Source organism: Echiichthys vipera (genome assembly GCF_963691815.1).
Source record: "Echiichthys vipera genome assembly, chromosome: 8".
Taxonomy (NCBI): Eukaryota; Metazoa; Chordata; class Actinopteri; order Perciformes; family Trachinidae; genus Echiichthys; species Echiichthys vipera.
In genome coordinates this window covers 33,915,670-33,938,494 of record NC_139833.1, presented here as the reverse complement: position 1 = coordinate 33,938,494, position 22,825 = coordinate 33,915,670, and the positions used below count along the sequence as shown (strand labels likewise).

Sequence of the window (22,825 nt, the reverse complement as noted above, 5' to 3'; positions counted from 1 at the left end):
TTTTGCCGAGACAGAAAGTGAGTTAATTGTATTTTTCCAAATATTGTAAGAATGTTTGTAGGAATATTTTGATTAAGAATGTACTTTTAAATAATTCTCATGGAATTTAAGTATTTTATTTTGAAGTGGCGATGAGTTGTGTGGCCTTACAAATGCACTTAAAAATGATTTTATTATCTTTGTTCAAAGAGGTGCCACTACTGTTGTCTAGAGATAGCTAATTAAACTCTGGAATTCAGTTAAAGCAAATTGATCAGTATGAGTTTGAGCTTGGTTACTGCAGCTGTGGGTATCCTACATATACCAATGCTCCTCAAGTGCCAACGAGAACTGTTAGAGTCGATAAGTTTGGTCAGACGAAGAAATAGGGAAAGTTTCCATTTTGTTTTGTTAACCTGTCCTGTGTCCTCAAAAGAAAAATAGTATTAACGCTGTTCTTTATTAAGCTCAGTCGGGGAATAAAGAAAACCCACAAAAATATTTTACTGCGTTCGGTCTCATCATTCTTGACCAGGCCACATATATGTTATCTGTATAATATTTTTGTTGTTAAATACGTTGTTTGTATAGCTGGAGTTTGAAACGAAAACAATTTCCCACTGGGATTATTAAAGTATTTCTGATTCTGATGACGTGCGTAAGCACCTGCATGAGTTGCTACAGGCTGGTATTATTAAGGAGTCCCGCAGCCAGTACGTATCGCCAGTTGTGACATCTAGAAAGAAAAATGGGCATATCAATATCAGAAAATAAAATGTGGACTTTTAAACATCAGATCTCTGTCATCTAAAGCTGTATTAGTAAACTATCTGATATCAGATAACCATATTGATTTACTCTGTCTGACCGAAACATGGCTGCGTCCCGAAGAATATGTTAGCCTAAATGAATCCACTCCTCCCAGTCATATTAATACTCATATTCCTCGAGGCAGTGGTCGAGGAGGAGGCGTTGCAGCTATTTATGACTCAGGCCTATTAATAAACCCTAAACCTAAACTAAATTATAATTCATTTGAAAGTCTTGTTCTTAGTCTTTCGCATTCAACCTGGAAAACTGTGCAGCCAATTATATTTGTTATAGTGTACCGTGCTCCTGGTCAGTACTCTGTCTGAACTCTCAGAGTTTCTGTCAAATTTAGTCCTTAAATCTGATAAAGTAATCATTGTAGGTGATTTTAATATTCATGTGGACAGCAGTAATAATAGTCTCAGTATAGCGTTTATCTCTCTATTAGATTCGATTGGTTTTAGTCAGAGTGTACATAAACCTACTCACTGTTTTAATCACACCCTCGACCTTGTTTTGGTTTATGGTGTGGAAATTAATGACTTAATAGTCTTTCCACAGAATCCTATTTTATCAGACCATTATTTAATAACTTTTGAATTCATATTACAGGACTACTCACCTCTGGGTAAAAGTGTCTACACTAGATGTTTATCTGATAGTGCTATAACTAAATTTAAGAAAGCGATTCCATTTGCATTTACTTTAATGCCTTATCCTAATATTCAAGACTCCTGCACTAACGTTAGTTTCTCTGAAATTGATCACATTGTTGACAGTGTTGCAGGCTCTCTAAGAACAACACTCGACTCTGTTGCTCCTTTAAAAAAGAAGATAATAAAACAGAGGAAGTTAGCTCCGTGGTATAACTCACAAACCCGTGAATTAAAACAAATATCGTGAAAGTTGGAAAGTAAATGGCGCTCCACTAAACTGGAGGAATCTCACTTAGTTTGGCACGAAAGTCTTAAAACCTATAGGAAGGACCTCCGTAATGCCAGAGCAGCATATTACTCATCTTTAATAGAGGAGAATAAGAACAATCCTAGATTTCTTTTCAGCACTGTAGCCAGGCTGACAGAGAGCCACAGCTCTATTGAGCCATGTATTCCTATAACCCTCAGTAGTAACGACTTCATGACCTTCTTTAATGACAAAGTTATAACTATTAGAGACAAAATCAACTCGCTTGGCACCAATTTTTCATCAAACCCAGGAACCTTACAAACTGTACGACCTGATATATTCTTGGACTGCTTTTTTACAGTCGACCTTAACAAATTAACATGTACTATTTCAGCATCAAAACCTTCTACTTGTCTCCTAGACTCTATTCCAACTAGGTTACTTAAAGAAGTGTTACCTTTAATTAGCACTCCTGTATTAGATATGATTAACATGTCTTTATCAGCAGGTCATGTACCACAGTCTTTTAAAGTAGCTGTAATTAAACCTCTTCTTAAAAAGCCCAGTCTTGATCCTGAGGTACTAGCCAACTATAGACCTATATCTAACCTTCCTTTTCTCTCTAAGATCCTCAGGAAATTAGTTGCCAATCAGTTGTGTGACTTTTTACATAATAATGAGATATTTGAGGATTTCCAGTCAGGATTTAGAGCAAATCATAGCACTGAGAAAGCACTGGTGAAAATTACTAACGACCTTCTAATAGCTTCAGACAAAGGACTCGTCTCTGTACTTGTTTTACTAGATCTTAGTGCTGCCTTTGACACTATTGACCATCACATCCTGCTACAGAGACTGGAGCATCTAATTGGCATTAAAGGAATCGCACTGAGCTGGTTTAAGTCATATTTATCAGATAGGTCTCAGTTTGTACATGTTAATGACAAATCCTCCATGCACACTAAAGTTAGTCACGGAGTCCCAAGGGTTCTGTCCTTGGACCGATTCTTTTCACCTTATATATGCTTCCCTTAGGAAACATAAGGACGCACTAAATTTTCATTGTTATGCTGATGATACACAATTATATTTGTCGATCAAACCAGAAGAAACCCATCAGTTAGATAAACTTCAAATGTGCATTAAGGAAATAAAAAGCTGGATGACCTGCAATTTTCTGATGTTAAACTCAGACAAAACTGAAGTTATTGTACTTGGCCCCAAAGGCCTCCGAATCTCAATAGCTAAAGACATTGTTACTCTGGATGATGTTGGGTTGTCCTCCAGCACCACAGTAAGGAATCTGGGTGTTATTTTTGATCAGGATATGTCCTTCGATTCTCACATAAAACTAACAACAAGGACTGCATATTTTCATCTGCGTAATATTGCAAAAATTAGGAACATTGTGTCTCAGAAAGATGCAGAGAAACTTGTCCATGCATATGTTACTTCTAGGCTGGACTATTGCAACTCCTTATTATCAGGCTGCTCCAATAAGTCTGTTAAGAGTCTCCAGTTTGTCCAAAATGCTGCAGCTCGTGTACTAACTAAAACAAATAGAAGAGAACATATTTCTCCTGTATTAGCTTCTCTGCACTGGCTACCTGTAAAATCTAGAATAGAATTTAAAATCCTTCTTACGTACAAAGCTCTTATTGGTCAGGCTCCGTCGTATCTTAAAGAGCTCATAGTACCGCATCACCCAACTAGATCTCTGCGCTCAAAGAATGCAGGGCTACTCGTCGTTCCTAGAGTCTCCAAAAGTAGAATGGGAGGCAGAGCCTTCAGCTACCAAGCTCCTCTCCTGTGGAACAAACTCCCAAATGTTATTCGGGAGGCAGACACTGTCCCCTTATTTAAAAGTAAACTTAAAACTTTCCTTTTTGATAAAGCTTACAGCTAGGGCTTACGATAAGACTTTATTCTGCTTAATTATGCTGCTATAGGCCTAGTCTGCCGGGGGATAATACTTTTACTGATACTCTGAGCTTCTCTCCTCTCTGTCTGTACCATTCATGTCTCATCAATGCATGTTACTTATTCAGCTTCTTCCCCGGAGTTGTTTGTGCTTTGTCGTCTTGCAGGTCTCTGCTGATCGTGGTGGCGCCTGCTGCCGTGGTCCTGCATGACGCGGCCCTGCATGACGCTTCCTTTTGCTATTATCACGGTTACTCATATATACTATCACTAATCAAATAAACTTTAAAATTTGTAGCAGTATGTCTCGCTGTATCGTAGCTGCTATTGCCACTACTCATTGACCATGTTTGCCACCATAATTATCATTGTCATTTTCTATCACCTTAGCTGTGCTTGTTTCTACTATTCTGCTGTATTAACTGCCATAACATGTCATATTCACATTACTATAAATGTTATTATAGTTACTGTTACGCTTTGGTTGCTTGCATCTCTGGAAGTGTGTCTGTTTGTCTCTCTGTCCAACTTTTCTCTCCTCTCTCCTTTTCTTCCTCCCCAACCAATGCAGACATATGGCCGTCCTCCACAGAGCTGTGTCGGTCCGACGTTCCTGTCTGTTATAGGGAAGGTTTTCGTTGCCACCGTACTCTACGGAGGAATTGTTGGGTCTATGTAAATCATAAATAAGAGTGTGGTCTTTACCTACTCTGTGAAGTGACCTGAGAACTTTTGTTATGATTTGGCACTATAAATAAAATTGAATTCACACAACCACAAACACACACTAAGGGAGGGAGAGAGACATATTAGACAAAAAAACAGAAATAACCATTATTGTGATATTGTTAGAGATATGAAATAATCTATATTGTCCTGCCCTAATATAACTCTCAAGCCATGTTTCTTTCATCGTTTAATTATTCCCCCCATACAGAAAGACCATCGACAGTGATACATCAATTGGCTGTTTATTTAGCTGGTGTTGTACAATACATTGCTATTTACAGAGTTTAAGCCTCCACAGGTCTTTTAATGATAAAAAAGTATGGAGATTAAATTGGAACAAACTGATGCTGAATCTTGGAGATCTTGATGGAGAGCAGGAGCTCAGAACCTACAGCTCCATGAAGTAAAAAGCTTCTTCGTTTCTGTTTCCACATATTAGTTCCTGTCACATCTTTTATGGTACAGAATGTTATCATCACCAACCAGTCCCTTCTCTGCACAATATATTCCGCAACAAATATCACAATGTGAGATGCTATATGAATGTTTGCTTGTGTGTACAATCAGTAAAGTTTTCAGATTTTCTCTACCCTCTCTGTGCAGAGTGGGGCCTTCTACATTATTATTCACGCAGACACGTGAAGGCTAAAGCTGTTCGGTTTCCAAGAATGTTCTTGAAGGCATCATTGTCTGCTGTACAGTCCTTTAAGTCTGTATGGATGGTGTCAGTCTGAGTCACTTTCCTCCACCCCTCCTCCTGAGTGTGTATCAGCCTCCTCCCTGTCACTGTCTTTGTCCCAGTCTTTCATTGTGGCTCCCATCATGAAGTCGTCTGTGAGGACGCTCCAGGCAGGCTTCTCTTCTGCTGCAGCAGCCTGGACATGCACACACACAAGTCGCTTTAGGTTCAGCGAGCACTTCTAGTTCTGCTTTTCATCAATTGCAGCAGAAGCTGTCAAACATACCCAACAACTAATCTTTAATTTCAATCTAAACAGGAATATAAATCACACTTTAAAATATCATCATCATCATCAGGTTTAGGAATGTGATGAAGTGAAAGAGGATGAATATACTGGGCTTACATTTAACACGTGATCCAAAGATTTTCATTCAAGGTCTTTGCAACAAAAGTTAATTGGATCAAAGAACTGTCCGTATATCTCTATATATCCTCTGAAAAAGATTAATTACATTATTAAAGGCAAACAATCACTATTTGAAAACATATTGGGTCCTTTTATACAATAACTAGAGAATTTGGACCTCCTTTTGTTGCAGGCTGCTAGGTTTAACTTCTAGTTTGTGGCGGAGAGAGACTACGTCGGAGGAAATATATACATTGTAATTAGTTGCATCAACAAGCGATCCATACATGTGTTCGTTCAGAAACATGTAAGAAGGTTAAGAAGTATAGAAATAGATACTTCTGTGGCTTAAGTTAATATTTAGACCTGCAAACTCACAAGAGGTGAAAAAGCTGACATTTTTCCAAAATAAATCCCTGCAGAAAATTGTAATCCCGCATATCTTTATTCTGGCAGAAACACTCAAGACTTTGCATCAAAGATGTTTTATTGGGAAGACGATCGCGATAGCTTGAGAGACTTCTATGGTCTCACTCAAGTCCGATTCTTGTGAAAAAAGGTGACCGTATTGTGCTGTTTTAAGTCACATTTATGTTGTTGTGTAATAGAATGACCAGCATATTAGCAGTTTAGCTTCTAGGTTAAGTCAAGTTCTGTGATTAGCATTTGTTAGCACTAGAACTGCTTAATGCATTCGGTTAGCACAAAAATGGAGGGACACAAAGGACACATAGGAAGTGGCTGGCCACACTCAGCAGCAGTCCAAGTTAGTTTACTGTCAGTGAGAGCGGCTGTAGCCTTGGCTGTTTACTTGAATTGTCCCACAAGACACCTGGCTGCAGTAATGGTTTGAAAGACTGAATCTTGTTTCAGAGCCGCATTTATGCACAACTGCAGACTGTGCCAGGCAAAACAAACTCCCTGCACGTTTTACCCCTTGAGACAGATGTGCAACACACAACACTGACCCTCATCAGCAGCAATCTCAAATACCGCCATTACCTCACTAAGTAGCTCCGCTATGTGGGCAGTGTGGCTCACCTCCAGCACGACGTGGACAAACTGGTGTTTCATTCTCATAATATAGAAAGAGTCCAGTAGGCTACTGTGATAAATGTGTGCGTTATTTTCGTTTGCTTCTGACCTTGTTTCCATGTGTTATGGCAATTTAATTTTGCTTTGTGCCTATTTATTCGCTAGTTCATGTTTTTTAGGTCATTTTTATATAGCCTACTTATTTAATTTTGTCTGCTTTCGGACCACAGAAAAAAGTTTAGTTTAAGAAAAATACGGCTAAGCAGTGGCCATGCCTATACATTGATCTGTTTATTAAGTGATTAACTTTGCTGTGTGCCAATTTATTAATTTGTTTATATTACTTATTATAAATAGTTTTACAGGCTGCAATCATACTGTATGTTATTGTGTTCTTGTTACACGTTAAGCATGTTAAGTTAAAGTTAAGATTTTCTGTGTTATTTTAATAAATTAACTAAATGTTCCGACAGTCCCCTTGCTTTTTTCCGATAAATTTAGAATCAGAATAATAAATTGATTTTATCGTTTGGCGGTGTTGTTGTTAAAAGGCAACATGCTTCGTATGTGGTAAGTTTGAAAACTAATTAAAAGTTATTGTGTTGGTGTTACAAGTTAATGAGATGCCAATATATTGTTTTGAAAATCAAAAAATTGTTATATTTTTACCTTGCTGGTTGTTCCACACATTCATTACTCATTAGGACCTGGGATTCCCGGGAAATGTTAGTTAATTACTAACATGTTAGTTAATGTTAGTAATTGTTCATTACTAGCAGCATAAACTACTGTATAAAGTAGTACTTCAAATACTTCTTGCCTAGTGTGTGACCAATTTTGACAAATTTTTTAGGCCTTAAATGCAATGATTGGTCGACGAATGGACCTGAATGACGACTACTGGTCGACCAGGAAAATTCTTAGTCGGGGGCAGCCATATTGGTTTTGATTATTCATTCTTGTTTGTGGAAGAACCACCTGTACTTTCATAATAATACATTTATTGAAGATATTATTACAGCATCCCTGATTTTTTGTATGCAGCAATAAGATAACGACTGTATCACAGTTTTTTACACTGATTTTTAATTATTTTGCAAGTTATTTAATCAGTTTGTGCAATTTTGCCATCTTAATTTTGCCAGCAAAAGTCTGAAGCTCGTGTCCTGTCCTATTTGTCTATAAGGTATCTTAATAGCAGTCTTATTATTTATAGTACTCTACTGTAACAGTGTCTTTACAGGTCTCCCTTAAAAAAATCCATCAGACAGCTGCGGTTAACCCAGAACGCTGCCGCTCGAGTCCTCACTAAGACCAAAAAAGTAGATCATATCACTCCAGTTCTCAGATCTTTACACTGGCTTCCTGTCTGTCAAATAATTGATTTCAAAATGCTTCTGTTGGTTTACAAAGCACTGAATGGTTTAGGACAAAAATACATTTCAGATCTTCTGCTCGGCTACGAACCATCCAGATCTCTCTGATCGTCAGGTCTGCTCAGTGTCCCCAGAGTCAGGACTAAACATGGAGAAGCAGCGTTGAGTTTTTATGCACCACAAATCTGGAACAAACTTCCAGAAAACTGTAGGTTTGCTGCAACTCTGTTTTTTTTTTTCAGTAAACTGCACCGTTACTTCTTTAACTGTAACAACATTTTTTGGGGTTAAAAAATGACCTTTTATGTTTTAATTGATTATATTATATATTGATTTATATTCTTTGTGTTATTTCTCACAATTCTTTTAATGTTTTATGTGAAGCACTTTGAATTACTTTGTTGAATTGTGCTATACAAATAAACTTGCCTTGCAAGCAATATTTGAGTAAAAGTACAAGTATCTTAGCAGAAAATGACTTTTCACCTTTTAGAATAAAAGTTAAGTAAAAGTGTTAAAGTATCAGATATTTACTGTACTTAAGTATCAAAAGTGTTTTTCTGATATTAAATTGGCAGGACCTATTGGAAGTAAAAGTACAAAAAACTTTGATTATAACTTTGTGACTTGAAGAGGTTTATGATAACTAATTTTAAATGTGATGCGCAGCAATGTGTGGTCATATGTGATTTAATTTTCTGTATGTGGTATAATTTAAATATGTATTTCCCTGAAACAGAGCCTTATTCATTTCTTTTTGGCAATTTAATGTTTGGAGCGCTCTCCAAATTTTCGACATCTTCATCTTTCTGTTTCCACAGAACACTTTTAATCTGGCTACAGGCTCCTGATGATCAGGCGAGTGACAGTAGTACCATTTGCTCCGCTGCCCTCCGGCACTTTCAGCTGTGTGCTGGATACCTTTTCTTTGTGCAGCAATGTCCCGCCCTTCTCTGCTTCTGATTGGCTAAAAAAGTTCATTAGGTCAAAAGCGAGAGCTGCCATAAGAGCGGTATCTCTAACAATGAAAACCATTACCCTCATCTATAATGATGGTGCTGGAAAATTATGTATGCTGCAACGCCTGGAAGTACAATTCTGTTAGATCGGAACATTTGGAGCTGGTTCCAAATAGGAACCTCCACCCTCTAAAAAAAAAAAAAAACAAGCACACAGAACATAAGACATCATGAACTTACTTTTTCAGTCTTGACCATGACTCCGCTGCCTTCCTCCGTCCTTCTTAGCACATCGATGAAATCTTTCTTTGAGATGGATGAAAGAAACTTGGCCTTCTTCCTCTGTGAGCCACCAAATTCCTTCACTTTGTTATCAATTGTTTTCTGGTGTTTCCTCACAGCATTGAACAGCTGCACCACCCCTCTGAATAACAAAACAAATTAACACTGGAATGAAGAAACTTGTTTTCTGGGAATGCTAAACAAAACCTCACAGAAAATGGTAAAGATACCTGGTAGCAATTCTCTGGAGAGCTCTTTCAGTCTCACGGGCCTTCACAATGTCTGGTGTCTCCCTGCACAACATCTCCCATGCTCGCTTCTTGTCAACCTGATGGACAGGGGTACAAACAATTCCTCAAATTTACAAACTTATCAAGCTGGAGAATCGATCCATCAAGCCAAGCTGACATTGGATGTGAGGCGGGGTGCACCCTGACAGAGACAGACAACCATTCACACCTGTGGGTAATTTAGAGTCATCACGCAACATGTGCATGTCTTTGGACTGTGGGAGGGAGCCGATGAACCCAAAGAGAACCCACGCAGACACGGGGAGAACAACTCCACACAGAAGCCCCAGCCCGGATTCGAACTAGCAACCCTTTTTCTGTGAGCGACCACCACACCACTGTGCTGCCCCATGCTGGAGAAAATCATGCCAAAAACATGTCTGCATTTATTTCTGCAGAGTTCACTATGCAGCTCATACAATATTTCCAAATGTTAAAATTCAAACCATTCCCCATCTTTTATTCTTTTGAGTTTCCCACACGTAAACTTTACTTTGGTGCGCCGCCCGGGAAAATGAACGGTAGCTTAAGTTTATTTGGCAACCCATTTTAGCATTTCTATTTTTGCATTTTTATAAATCTAAGAGAACAGAAATCTAAATATGCCTCAATAAAAAAGTAGTTGACCGTTTTAAAAGCTTTATCTTGTTTTATTTTAAAAGTATCAATATTGGCACCAGTACCATTTTAAAAGTAACATTTTAGCACTGCTAAAACAAAAATGATACCCAACCCAACTTAAGACATGATAAGAAGACATTTTATTTCATTTTTCGTTTTGTTTCCATCCAGGACGCAAAGCTAGCAGTAGCTGCAGTGCCACAAGAAAGTTTTTTAAACAATAGGGTAAAAAAACAAAAACAAAGAGGCCCTTAACTGCCTGGGAGTTTGTGTACCAGCTGATTGTTTCCTGCAACCAGCTCCAGCACAGTCTCTTGCAAGTGCAGCAAGCAGCAAGTTCTTCTTCTGTTGAGTTTTATAGTGTTAGGCATCCACGAATAGTATCATCACCACCTGCTGGATTGAACTATTTACAGTGTTCACCCAAAAGGGGAATTTTGATATTTTTCGACCTGAAGTGCTCTGCAGCTGGTAACTGGGTTGTAATATAATCAAATGGTGCAAGAATGACCGTTAATATACGTCCACATACAAACTCTGGTAATTGCTGCGGGTACTAGACTGGCTTTCTTGCAGACAAGACCTGTCTCCCATTGAAAATGTGAGGGACATTATAAAAGCGCAAAACGGAGACCCTGGACTGTTGAGCAACTGAAGTCGTATATAAAGCAAGAATGTGAAAGAATTCCATCTACAAAGCTTCAACGATTAGTGTCCTCGGTTCTAAAACATTTATTGAGTGTTAACAGGAAAGGTAATGTAAGACAGTGGTAAACAAGCCTCTGTCTGGGGTTGTCAAAAAAGGAAAATAATCAATACTAACAATAAGTATCTCATTTGTTATGGGTTATGTATTTTCACTACGTCAGACAGTGTTATTGATGTTTGTATTTATTTTAAAAATTCTGCCTTCATTTCTTGAAATTTTGTCTGTCATCTCATATCATCAGGGGACCCCTTTCCCGGGCCATATTAACCAGCTCTAACTGGGGAATCCCGAGGCGTTCCCAGACCAGTGTGGAGCTATACTTTCTCCATCTAGTCCTGGGTCTTCCCCGAGGCCTCCTCCCAGCTGGACGTGCCTGGAATACCTCCCTAGGGGGGCACCCAGGGAGCATCCTTACCAGATGTTTCAAGCACCTCAACTAGCTCCATTCAACGCAAAGAAGCAGCGGCTCCACCCCAAGTTCCTCACGGATGGCCGAACTTATCACCCCATCTCTAAGGGAGACTCCAGCCACCCTCCTGAGAAAACCCATTTCGGCCGCTAGTACGCGCGGTCTCGTTCTTTCGGTCATGACCCAGCTTTCATGACCATAGGTGAGGGTAGGAACGAAGATCTAACGGTGTGGTAGAGCGACTGCAATATTGCCCGGATGCTCTGATTCTCCGGCCAAATTCACGCTCCATAGTCCCCTCACTCGTGACCAAGATCCCGAGGTACTTTAACGCCACTTGGGGTGAGGACTCATTCCCTACCCGGAGCAATCCACTGGTTTTTAGAGCTGCTGATCCTCATTCCATTCACACTCGGCTGCAAAACCAATCCAGCGAGTGCTGATGGTCACTGCCCGGCGATGCTATCAGGACCACATCATCTGCAAAAAGCAGACACGATCCTCAGTCCACCGAACTGCAACCCCTCCCCACCACGACTACGCCTCCAAATCCTGTCCATGAAAATCACAAACAGGATTGGTGATGAAGTGCACCCCTGGCGGAGTCCAACCCCTACCAGGAACGAATCTGACTTAATGCCAAGGATCCGGACAGAGTATACAGCGATTCGATGGCCCTAAGAAGTGACCCCCTTACCCCATAAACATGCAGCACCTAACACAGTATCTCCCGGGGCACTCGGTCATATGCCTTGTCAACTAAGACAGCCCCTCCCAACCCAAAGCTTTCAGCATTTCTAGACAAATCTCATCATCCCTGGGGCTTTGCCAATGTGGATTTGTTTGACTACCTCAGTGACTTCCGCAAGAGATATTGACGATGATCCCTCATCAGCTTCCAGCTCTGCCTTTGCAGAAGAGGGCGTGTTAGTCGGATTAAGGAGTTCTTTAAAGTGCTCCTTCCACTGCCCGATTACCTCATCAGCTGAGGTCACCAGCGTCCCATCCTTACTGTAAACAGTTTGGGCGGTTCCCCGTTTCCCCTCCTGAGGTGCCAAATGGTTTTCCAGAAGCACCTTGGTGCGGCCCAAAAGTACTTCTCCATTACTTCTCCGAACTTCACCCGCACCCGCTGCTTTGCCTCGGACACGGCAGATGCTGCAGCCCTTTAGGCCCATGGATACCTTGCAACTGTCTCCTTCAGTCGGATAGCTTCCCTGACCACCGGTGTCCACCACGGTGTTCAAGGGTTACCGCTCCTTGAGGCCAGAGCTCACTGCCGCAGCTTTAGAAATGGAAGCTTTGAACATTGCCCACTCTGGTTCAATGAGTTGAAGATCTCTCGGACAGGGGCCTCCTCCAGACGTTCCCAGTTCATCCACACTACCCGTCTGGGCTTACCCAGTCTGTCCAGAATCTTCCCCCATCCTCTGACCCGACTCATCACCAGATGGTGATCAGTTCACAGCTCTGCCCCTTTCCTCCAAAACATACGTCCTCAGATCAGATGATACGATCACAAAATCGGTCATCGACCTTCGGCCTAGGGTCCTCTGGTACCACATACACTTAAGAACCCCCTTTTGTTCAAACATGGTGTTAGTTATAGACAATCTGTGGCTAGCAAAGAAGTCTATTAACAGAAGACTACTCGGATTTAGATCAGGGAGGCCGTTCCTCCCAATCATACCTCTCCAGGTGTCTCAATCATTGCCCACGTGGGCGTTGAAGTCTCCCAGCAGAACTATGGAGTCCCCTGCAGGCTGAATACTCCGAACTTCTCGCGCTCTCACGCTCTCTCTCTCTCTCTCTCTCTCACACTGCACAGCAGGAACACACTGCTTATGAAAACTCCCAAAGAAATATATAAACTCATATAAACACTGCATGTATGATATGTAAAGCACCAATTAATAAGGAAAAGTTAACATCGAAAATAAATAAACGATTAATAAAATCTCTATATATATATATAGATCTGTAAAAATCTATCTATAACCTATAAATATATATGTAGATCCATAAACTGGATTCCAGAAAATCTTTGACTGAACGGGTTAATCACTGACTGACCCAATTTCAACAAGGATGTTCGTAGGAGTACGAGTGTGAAGGCCTTTGTGTTTGTGTGTCTGTGTTTTGACTGGGCAGAGGAGTATTGAGATACTGTATGTGCTTTGACAAACGGCTATCTGCATGTTGAGCAGCTGGCTTACAGGGTTCCAAGTAAAAAAATTCACGTGACGCAGCTGTGATCCAAATTTAGAGGAAAAACAGCAAAATAAAATTGTGCAAATACATACTGTGAATTAAACAAATGGGGTTTTGCGGGCATAGTCATCTTTAGGTTGTGGCCCAGTTGAAATTCAGAAGTTGGGTGTGGCTATAAAGGCCAATCGCCATTTTGGAACAGTGGCGCAGTTGAAATTTAGGAGTTAGGTGTGGCTTGGAGGGCCGCCATTTTAAAACCTGATCGCCATTTTGAATCAAACGTTTGCGCAGTTTAAATTCTAGGTACACGTAATTTTTGCCAGGAGTGGTTTGGCAGACCGCCAGACAGGAGGAGAGTGTAACAGATAACACCAACTGAAAGGAAACTAGCAGTTAGCTATAGGCCCAAATAGCATAGCTACCTGAGAGGCTAATCTAAGTGTTAGCATTTTAAATTGATTAGAGCTATTAACATAGCCTAGCTTAGCATAACTATTAAGCTAAGGCTAAGCTAATTAGCATTGAGCTAAAAAAAACTAGCATATGAAATTAGACTGTGGCTATTGCCATAGCCTAGTTTAGCATAACAAATATAGCTAAAGCTGAACTAGCTAGCAGTAAAGCTAAAGAATTAATGGTTCAATTGATTTCAAATATCACTAAAGACGAGCTTAGCATAACCAAGGTAAGCTAGGCCTAAACTTACCACAAGTACAACATAGAAATGAATTCACCTCTGCAAAAGTGCTATCAAAGATTAGCATCGCCATAATAACACAGCAACACAACAATGACTGCACGACCAATTGAGATGATTGGGGCCAAATACCTAGAATACATTAAGGATATCCCAAGATTATCAAAGAAATGGGCAAAGCGCACGGAAAAAATGCCTGCACCATGGCCGAAGGAGGGCACCTTTGATGTGGGAGCTTGCGAGGACATGGAGGGACAAATAAAAAAAACCACAAACCAAAAGATGGGAGTAAAAAAGGAAAGGGAAAAGAGGGCTTGAATAAAATTTTTTGAACTTGTTCAAAACAGAAGGTGAAAGATTCAGAGAAAAATTTGTACGCATCTTTTTTCATTAGACTGTGATTTATCACAGTCAAATGAAAAAAGATGCTTACAAACTACTGGCTGAACCTGGATACTGCAGGCAATGACCTACACAGAGAATTGAATCGATCTCAAATACAAGACTTGGAGGGAGACATAGATGTTTACCATGACAAAGCACGGGACAGACAAACAAATGGAGAATACAAACAGTGGCCAGAGGTTCCCATGCCACCAAAAATCAACAGACCACAGACAAGAGAATTTGACTTTAGATACAGGGCAAACATACGTAAACCAGACAGATATGAGGCAGGCCAGTATCCAATTTTAATAAAGGGCACTCGGGGGCATTATGTGCTGTGGCATCAGTCGACCTTGCAGGTCTTGTCTCAAGGCTGCCTGACATTCACAAAGGAGCCAGCAAATGGATTAGAGCATTTGAAGAAGAAACTGTGGGGAAAATGCTGGCCCTCTGTGACATAAAAGCAATATGGGAAAGATGTTTTGGGGTGGCATTAATGGAGAACCTTTTCAACACAGCCGCTGTGGGTGGATGTTAGATCCCAGAGCAGACGGAACCGAGTTCAGCGCATATCGTACCACGCTGTGGACAGAGCTGCGAAGTGAATACCCCACGAGAGTTGATCCAAAGGCTCTTAAGGGGAAGTTGCTCTCAGAGACTGAGAAACAAGCCACGTACATCACAAGGCAGATGAAAAGGTGGAAGCAGGAAACTGAGGAGGAGAATGAGAGCAGCCCAGTGCTGATGACATTGTTCAGCAACGCCATTGTGGAGGCCATGCCAGCCCGAGTCCAGAGTAAGCTGGAAGAGGTGGTAGGGCTAACATCAATGTCACACCAACAGTTTCGGGACAATATGGTACACGCGATAGAAAAACATCGTAAAGACATAAAAACTGAAGGGGAAGCTGACAAATTCTTGCAGCGGAAACTGATAGTTACAACTCAACGAGCTGCAAGGGTCCAAAGTTTGCCATGCACCTCCCCATGTCAGACAGATTTGTTGAGACAGTAGGATTCTCTGGACAAAAACAGCTAATTCTAATGACGTCTCCAGTGAAAATAACCACAGAAAACTAAGAAATTAAAATCCCAAACCTGGTTGCGAACAAACACCTGTCAACTTGATTGGAAGAGATACATTGTGTAAATTAAACATGACAATTTTGCGTTTGTCAAAAAATATGCAAAATTCAGTAGAAAACACCCTTGATGGTCAAATGGCCGTTCAATCAGAAAGGGCTAAAGTATATTGGCTGGGGAACATCACAAAGCCAGTGTCACCAGCACTCCAGAAGTGGGAGAAATATTTAAAAGTACAACTTTTGATACAAAAGAAGCAGCTGAGGAGGAACAAGACATTTGGAGAAGGCGAGGCGCAACAATGAGTGAACAAGGGTTATGGAGGTCAAAAGCAATTGCAAAATGAGCTGAAAGCATATATGAAATATCTAACTATGATCCATAGAACTATCTACACACAGGAAAGAGCACGAGAGGAGAGCCTGGAGTAGAAGGGGGAGTGGCCAGTGAAACCAGGAGACTAGGTGTGGGTCAAGGTGTTCCGGAGAAAGTGGCATCAACCGTGTTGGGAAGGACCGTACCACGTGGTCAGGGCCATGCTGACAGCTGTCCAGGTCGAAGGGAGCACCACGTGGTATCATCTGAACCACTGCACAAAAACATGAATCAAGGATGAAGGGAACCCACCTGCAGAGCCAGTTACCGATAAGAGAGATTCCACAAAAGGATTTGGAGACGAGGAAAAGGCGATCGAGCCCCAGATAGGGATCCACAAGTCTAAAACAGATTGTATGATGCAAAATTAAACACTCTGTGCCACCTGCCAGCATTGTCAGATAGAAATAAATGTACAAACCCATTTGAGCGTCTTACACAGCAAAGCATAAAAATGCGAAAGAGAAGACAGAGCCATACAGCATGGATTTGGGAAGTTAGAAGGGAACAAACTACTTAGGACAGAGGTGGTAACAGGAGGGAAATTAAGACTACACATCCAACAGGTTTGGTAAAAAGAAGAGAGGTGACGATTTCAGAAATCCTCAAAGATTAAAGTAGGCAAGTTATATGTGAGTGGATGTCATTTTATTCAGTGTGAGACTATGGGGCAGTAAAATGCGTGCCGGTAGTGCGAGAGGCGTTGTGTGGGTGAATCATGAAAGTAGATAATGCAATACACGAATGAGAAGAAGTCTAATGGAGGACAGGGAAGTGTATTTGGATGCGATAGGACAACCACAAGGAATTCCATACGAGGTTAAGGCCCGAGATGAGACTAAAGCTATGAACAAATTGAAGGGGCTGCAGGCCGAAAAGGACAAAAAATGCTGGCAGAGATGCACGTGAGTGGAGAGGACTAGAAGCAATAGCCAGAAAGTGGGGAGCACATGTATAAAAGCCTCCTCCTCAGGAAATAGAGACGACTCTGGCCCTTCTTGTAAACAGCCTCAGTGTTCTTAGACCAGTTCAGTTTGTTATCCAGGTATACTCCAAGGTATTTGTAATCCTGGACAACATCAACAGTCACACCGTTGATGGAGATGGGTGTGGGGGCAGATTTACTCCTGCGGAAATCCACCATTAGCTCCTTAGTCTTGGTGGGGTTTAGAATCAGGTGATTAGCTGCACACCAGTCGACAGTTAATTAGCCTTTCGTAAGATAATTTAGCATATGTGTACTGAAGTGGAGAGAAGAGGCTACGCTGTGACAACTACCACCACACCCCCGGAGACGCGCATGGAGCAGGTGCAGCGGCTCTCCTGGACGAGAGTGGACAGACGAGCAAGGAAGGGCCCAGCCGAACGGGACCAGGGCTACAAGGAGAAGATCACCGACCCCCTCCGGGACGGAAAGGATTTAACCCAAGCTAGAGGACGGCGGACTAAATTGTGAATTTAAAAAAAAAATGTACTGACTATAATTTGTGGTCAAGATCCACTATTGGTTTGCTCGGGGCCAAATTTTTCACTTTGGACCCCCCCCCCCCCCCCTGCTCTCTCTTTTTCCGACATGCGGCTGTTGCAGGTAAGGGCCTCTTGATTGAGGAGGGAAACGGTTTCCTTCAAGCCACTTCGGGAGGCTCAACAGGGTCAGACTATCAGACCCCTACATAGGGCGTCATACGGACAAATTGTGTTCAGTTTGATGATGTTTAGCGTGTTAGTTGTTTATTTTCTGCTGGTTCTCATAGGGAGGGGGAAGCGCAATGGGTTTTTGAGTGGGAGGGAGGGGGAAATCACATAGATGCAAAACAGGTCTTTGGATTTTATCTTTCTTTAATTTTGATAAAAATTAAATAGCTCTCTTACAGGAGACACACCTCGACGACTCTTAACATGCCAAATTGAATAAATCAGGATTTATGCATGTTTACTTTTCTTCACACGTATCGCGGAGACGGAGAGGAGTGGCGATTTTGATAGCCAGTGCCGTAAATTATGAACACATAAGAACATAAGGAAGGCAGATTTGTTATGGTCACAGGGAAGGTAGAAGGTATTGTGATAAGTCTCCTTAACGTGTATGTGCCGCCGGGCAGTGACTGGTCCTTCTATTAATATATGGCTGATTTAATGACAACAAAGAGTCAAGGGATTTATATATATATATTGGGGAGATTTTAACATCTGATTAAATCCCAGAATTGACTCAACAAACGGGAAATCTGACGCAAAAAAAAAAATCAGTAATAGATTAAATGCTTGGATGCGTGAAGTGGGGATTGTGGACGTATGGAGAGAAATAAACCTGACAAGCCGGGACTACTCACATTACTCGTACGCTCACAAAGTCTACTCACGCATTGACTACTTTATGCTTAAAAGGAGAACTTTTCAGGGTAGGCAACTGTGAAATAGGACCTAGTACTATTTCAGATCATGGTCCCATCTATATGTCAATCCATCTGAATAATAATAAGAAAATCCACCCTCTGGAGACTGAATTCAAACATTCTGAATAACCCAGTTATTAAAGATAAATTGGAAAGCGAAATTAAATTGTATTTGGAAAACAACGATAATGAAGAAGTGACCCCACCCATTCTCTGGGATGCATTAAACGCAGCGTTGAGAGAAGAAAATTAAGGAGCAAAAACTCAAAAAATTAGAAGAGGACTTGAAGAGACTACAGAAAGAACATGCAAAGTCTAACAAAGATGATGACAAATGTAAGATCAAATAATTGAAAAAAGAAATAGATGAAACAAATACTCAGGAAATTCAGAAGAAGCTCCTTCTTACAAAGCAACAATACTATGAGACAGGTGGGAAATCACTGAAACTTTTAGCGTATAGGTTAAGAAAACAACAAGCGGATAGAACTATATATAAAATAAGAAATTTTAAAAAGAATTTAATAGAAACAAGCCTGGAGAAAGTACAACAATGCTTCCAAAAATACTATAGAATATTATATACACGGCGAATGGGGGCGAAATTTGAGGCGCCGCCATGGCCAGGCTGATTGATGAAAACGTGCATGCTCCGCAATTTAACGTTGGCCATGTCTTGAAGGTGTAGAGGCTAACTTTAAAGTCATTCCATTGAAATCTTTTGAAGTTTGTTAAAGTACAGAGCAACGTTTTTGAAAAAAAACCATCTAAAAATGACATGTTCAAATAAAATGGCAGACTTCCTGTTGTGTTTTAGGGCATGCCTCCAAGAGGATATTTTGTGTGTCTGCATTCATCACATGCCTATTGATGGGCTCGACTTTTGGAATTCAAGGGGGAGCTATCAAGCTAATTTGCCACGCCCAAGATTGAGACCCATAAAATATCAAATTTTTCACCACTTCCGATCAGTGTGCAAAGTTTAACAAAAATGTATACATGTTTAGGCCCTCAAAAATTTGATTTTAGAGGAAAAATATTAATAATAAATAACCATTACAATTACAATAGGGTCCTCGCCGACTTCGTCGGTGCTCGGGCTCTAATAATAATAATAATAATCATCATCATTCCAATTACAATAGGGTCCTCGACCGACTTAGTCAGTGCTCGTGCCCTAATAATCATTCCAATAACAATAGGGTCCTTGCCGACTTCGTAGGTGCTCTGGCCCTAATAATAATAATTGAAGCTGCAAGCAGCGATGAACGGGCCCTCGCATCCGATGCATGTCGGGGAGGTGGCTGGTCGCTGGCACTTGCGGCAGTGAGCTTTAGATATTGAGAATATCATGTAAATCTGATTCATTTTGTCACATAAGTCGGATTTCCTGTTGCCAGTAGATAGGGGTGTGTCTGTTAGACTTATTGGCATGTAGTTGTCCTCAGGCCTCAACTCAAATTATCCCTGGGAAATGTGGTGCAGTATGGGAAATTCATGCTAGAGTCAGAGCGACTTCATGTTTATGGCGGGCGGGACACAATGGATGCCATGCCATTACCCAACATACAAAAAACATGCATTGTGTTACCCTACATCAAGTGTAGAAGCCACAATATAAGTTTCATATAAACCGGGTGATATTTGTCATTTTTCTGATTCATTCTTAACCAACGTAATACAAAGATGTTAGCTGACGTGCCAATAAGCTGACAGAATCTTTCAAACCGTTTTCAACAGGTTAGGAAAAATGTATCACGACACACTTAAAGTTACTTGACAGTCTATTTACTGACTAACTTGGTTTGTTCAGTTAACATTAAAAAGCAAGTAGACAAGTGGAGCTTCTGCTATTATGCGAGTTGGTGGTGGATCACTTGTATGTCTGATTTACTGTTGCGATCTGTCAATTCAGAAGAAGTTTTAACATATGGCATACATAGACCAGCCAAAGAAAGAAGATGAAAGCAGTCTCATGGTGACCATCACTGCGTCCTTCACTGTGCTGATTACCTGTTTCTTTCTCTCCAGCTGATTCTGTCTCTCTTTCTCTTTCATCTTGTCGAGCTCTTTGTTCTTTACCAGGATGCTGGTTTTGCTCTCTGGTGTTTTTTTCCCCAGGATCTTTGCCATGGCCTCCGCCCACCCAGTATTGGCATTACTGTTAGGTCCCTCTTCATCCTTCTCCGCATAACTCCCTCCTTCTCCATCACTTGCTCCTACATCTGACATTTCGCTGTTGCTCCCTCCTTCAGAGTCACTCTGGTTATTGTCATCGAACTGAGGCTCTGCATCATTTCCTGAGGCACACAAGTGAATACAAATTATCATGGATGTTGCCTTTGCCACTAGCTCTCACTACACTTAACGATGCTTCTAGCCATGTTGTACCACAGAAATCTGGACAATATTTTGTTTTGTAATAATCTGACTGCTATTGTAAAAAACAAGTCATTACAAAAGTGTACTTAAAGTAGAAAAAGTAAAAGTAGCCATTATGCATTAATTGCATTATTTCAGAATGATATTTGGGAGGAATAAAGTATTATTTTATCTTATTATTCTTATGATATAGCTTTGTCTAGTAACATTATCTAATTATCTTCTCTGTGTTAAAGATGGTGTAGCAGAACATCTAATCTATTTATCGGCTATTTGGTATGGACATATCCTCTTGGCTTTTATTTAGTAACAGTACAATTCTTCAAAAATTGTAACGACAAAACAAATAATCAAATAACAATATTAGGCAGTGTATTTGAATTTGGTTCTCTTTTTTGCTTTTGACAACAAAAACACATGGTATTTCCATTTTCTAGTTCATTGGTTTGACAAAACGTACACGGACATCCCCGAACCCTGGCGCAACGTTCGCGGAACATTCACCGAACGTAAATTTCATTGCTGGATATAGCACATATTTGAAATACATTTTGTGTAAGTTACCGTTACACATATAAGTACCATTCCTATTACTTTTCTCCCTCCTGTGACAGGTAACGTTTGTTAGCTAGTACATTACTTAACCAGCTGCATTTTGTGTACCAACAATATCTCCCGAGTCTCCTATTGCTATCTTTAGTTACAGTAAAGCAAAGTAACTTAGCTGCATAACTAGAACAGGGCTAGTGTTAAATTAGCTTTGGAGTTTATTAACGCCAGACCAAAGGACGTGAGGTTAGCTAGCCGGACAGCGTATATCTGAGATTTAAAACAAGTGTCAAAACCTTTGTCTTGTGTATCAGCGAAAACGACAGTGAAATGTATAGAAAAACTCACCAGACAACTGCACATGTGTTTTCATCAGAGCTGCCATCATTGAGTTACACTGAAAGGGCCCCGTAGATTAAGACCATCAAGCAGCTACAGTTCCGCCACCTCGTGCCGAGACTAGTGCAAAGTTTAGACATATAGGGCTGGTAAGTCCCGCCCCTTCCGGTAGAGCACATGGGACCTGAACTCCGAAGAAAATTACATTGGTGTCTATGGAAATTGAACAAATATTTTCTGGTCCCAGACATGAGTGCTGCTGCTGCGTATTCTGCTATGGTCTTCTGCCAAGGCGGTGAAATTTGACAGAGACACAGACATGTTCCACATATCTTTATATGTCTATGCACTCAGAGTTGAGAAGAGGAGGGAAAGCGTGATGGCGTGACGTCACAGACGCGACATAAAATGTAGTCTTTCTCATAACGCTTTTTCCAGAGCCTTTCACTGAACAATCCTATAATAAAATGTCAAACTCTTTACATGAAAAATTATCATTTAATTCCGCAAAAATCATATGTGTAGTACAGGACATATAATGACTGGGACCAGAAAATAATTGTTCCATTGTCATAGACACCAATGTATTTTTTTTCGGAGTTGAGGGCCCATGGGCTCTGCCGGAAGAGGCGGGATTTACCAGCCCTCTACAAAGAGGCTGAGTCACCAATCAAAGATGGCGGTGCTTCGGGGGTATAACACATGCGCTGTAAAATCTGGTCTGCAATTGCCATGATGCTCAATACTATGGCAAACTATCATAGAAAGAGAACAGCGCCGCTACAGTTGAACTCCGCATAGCCTTGCCTCTTGCTGGTGGTGCAGCTGCTGCTTGTCAAGGCCAGGACAGACTAAGGTGTGTTTCCATTATATAATATACTGTATATGGATAATGAAAGGATGGAGCTACGGTGACATCACTCAAAGGTTTGTGAAAATCCTAAATTAAGCCTTTTTTTTTCTTTTTAAAAACTTTATTCAGAACAATTCAGTACATTACAACTTCTCATAGGAATATTTAATTTGCTATTCCAAAAATACATTAAAAATTAGGTACATAAATAAATACATAAAAAATAAAATAAAATACATAGCACAAATATAATAAAGTAAAAATACTTTTTTTACGAGGGGAAAAAATAGTTTAATTTAAGTTAGCGGACACAGTGAGGAAGTGTTATTTATGTAAAACATTTTCCAGTACACAAATATCTGTTTGTGGAACTCTAATAATGACATCAAAATAAACCTACCCAGGCATGGGAGGCGGCAAGATGGCGGACTGAGCGGTCCT

General features: G+C 40.6%; 1 protein-coding gene across 1 annotated transcript; it reads right to left on the bottom strand.

Moving 5' to 3' along the window:
• Positions 1 to 4,579: 4,579 nt before the first annotated feature.
• Positions 4,580 to 21,650, bottom strand: rrp15 (ribosomal RNA processing 15 homolog). The gene is made up of 5 exons (XM_083918710.1): positions 21,541 to 21,650; positions 20,275 to 20,561; positions 9,315 to 9,412; positions 9,043 to 9,226; positions 4,580 to 5,219 (listed from the first exon to the last, which is right to left on the bottom strand). Exons 1-5 carry the CDS (start codon positions 21,578 to 21,580, stop codon positions 5,070 to 5,072), a joined length of 759 nt encoding a protein of 252 aa, XP_083774836.1. The 5' UTR covers positions 21,581 to 21,650; the 3' UTR covers positions 4,580 to 5,069.
• Between the last annotated feature and the right edge of the window lie 1,175 nt (positions 21,651 to 22,825).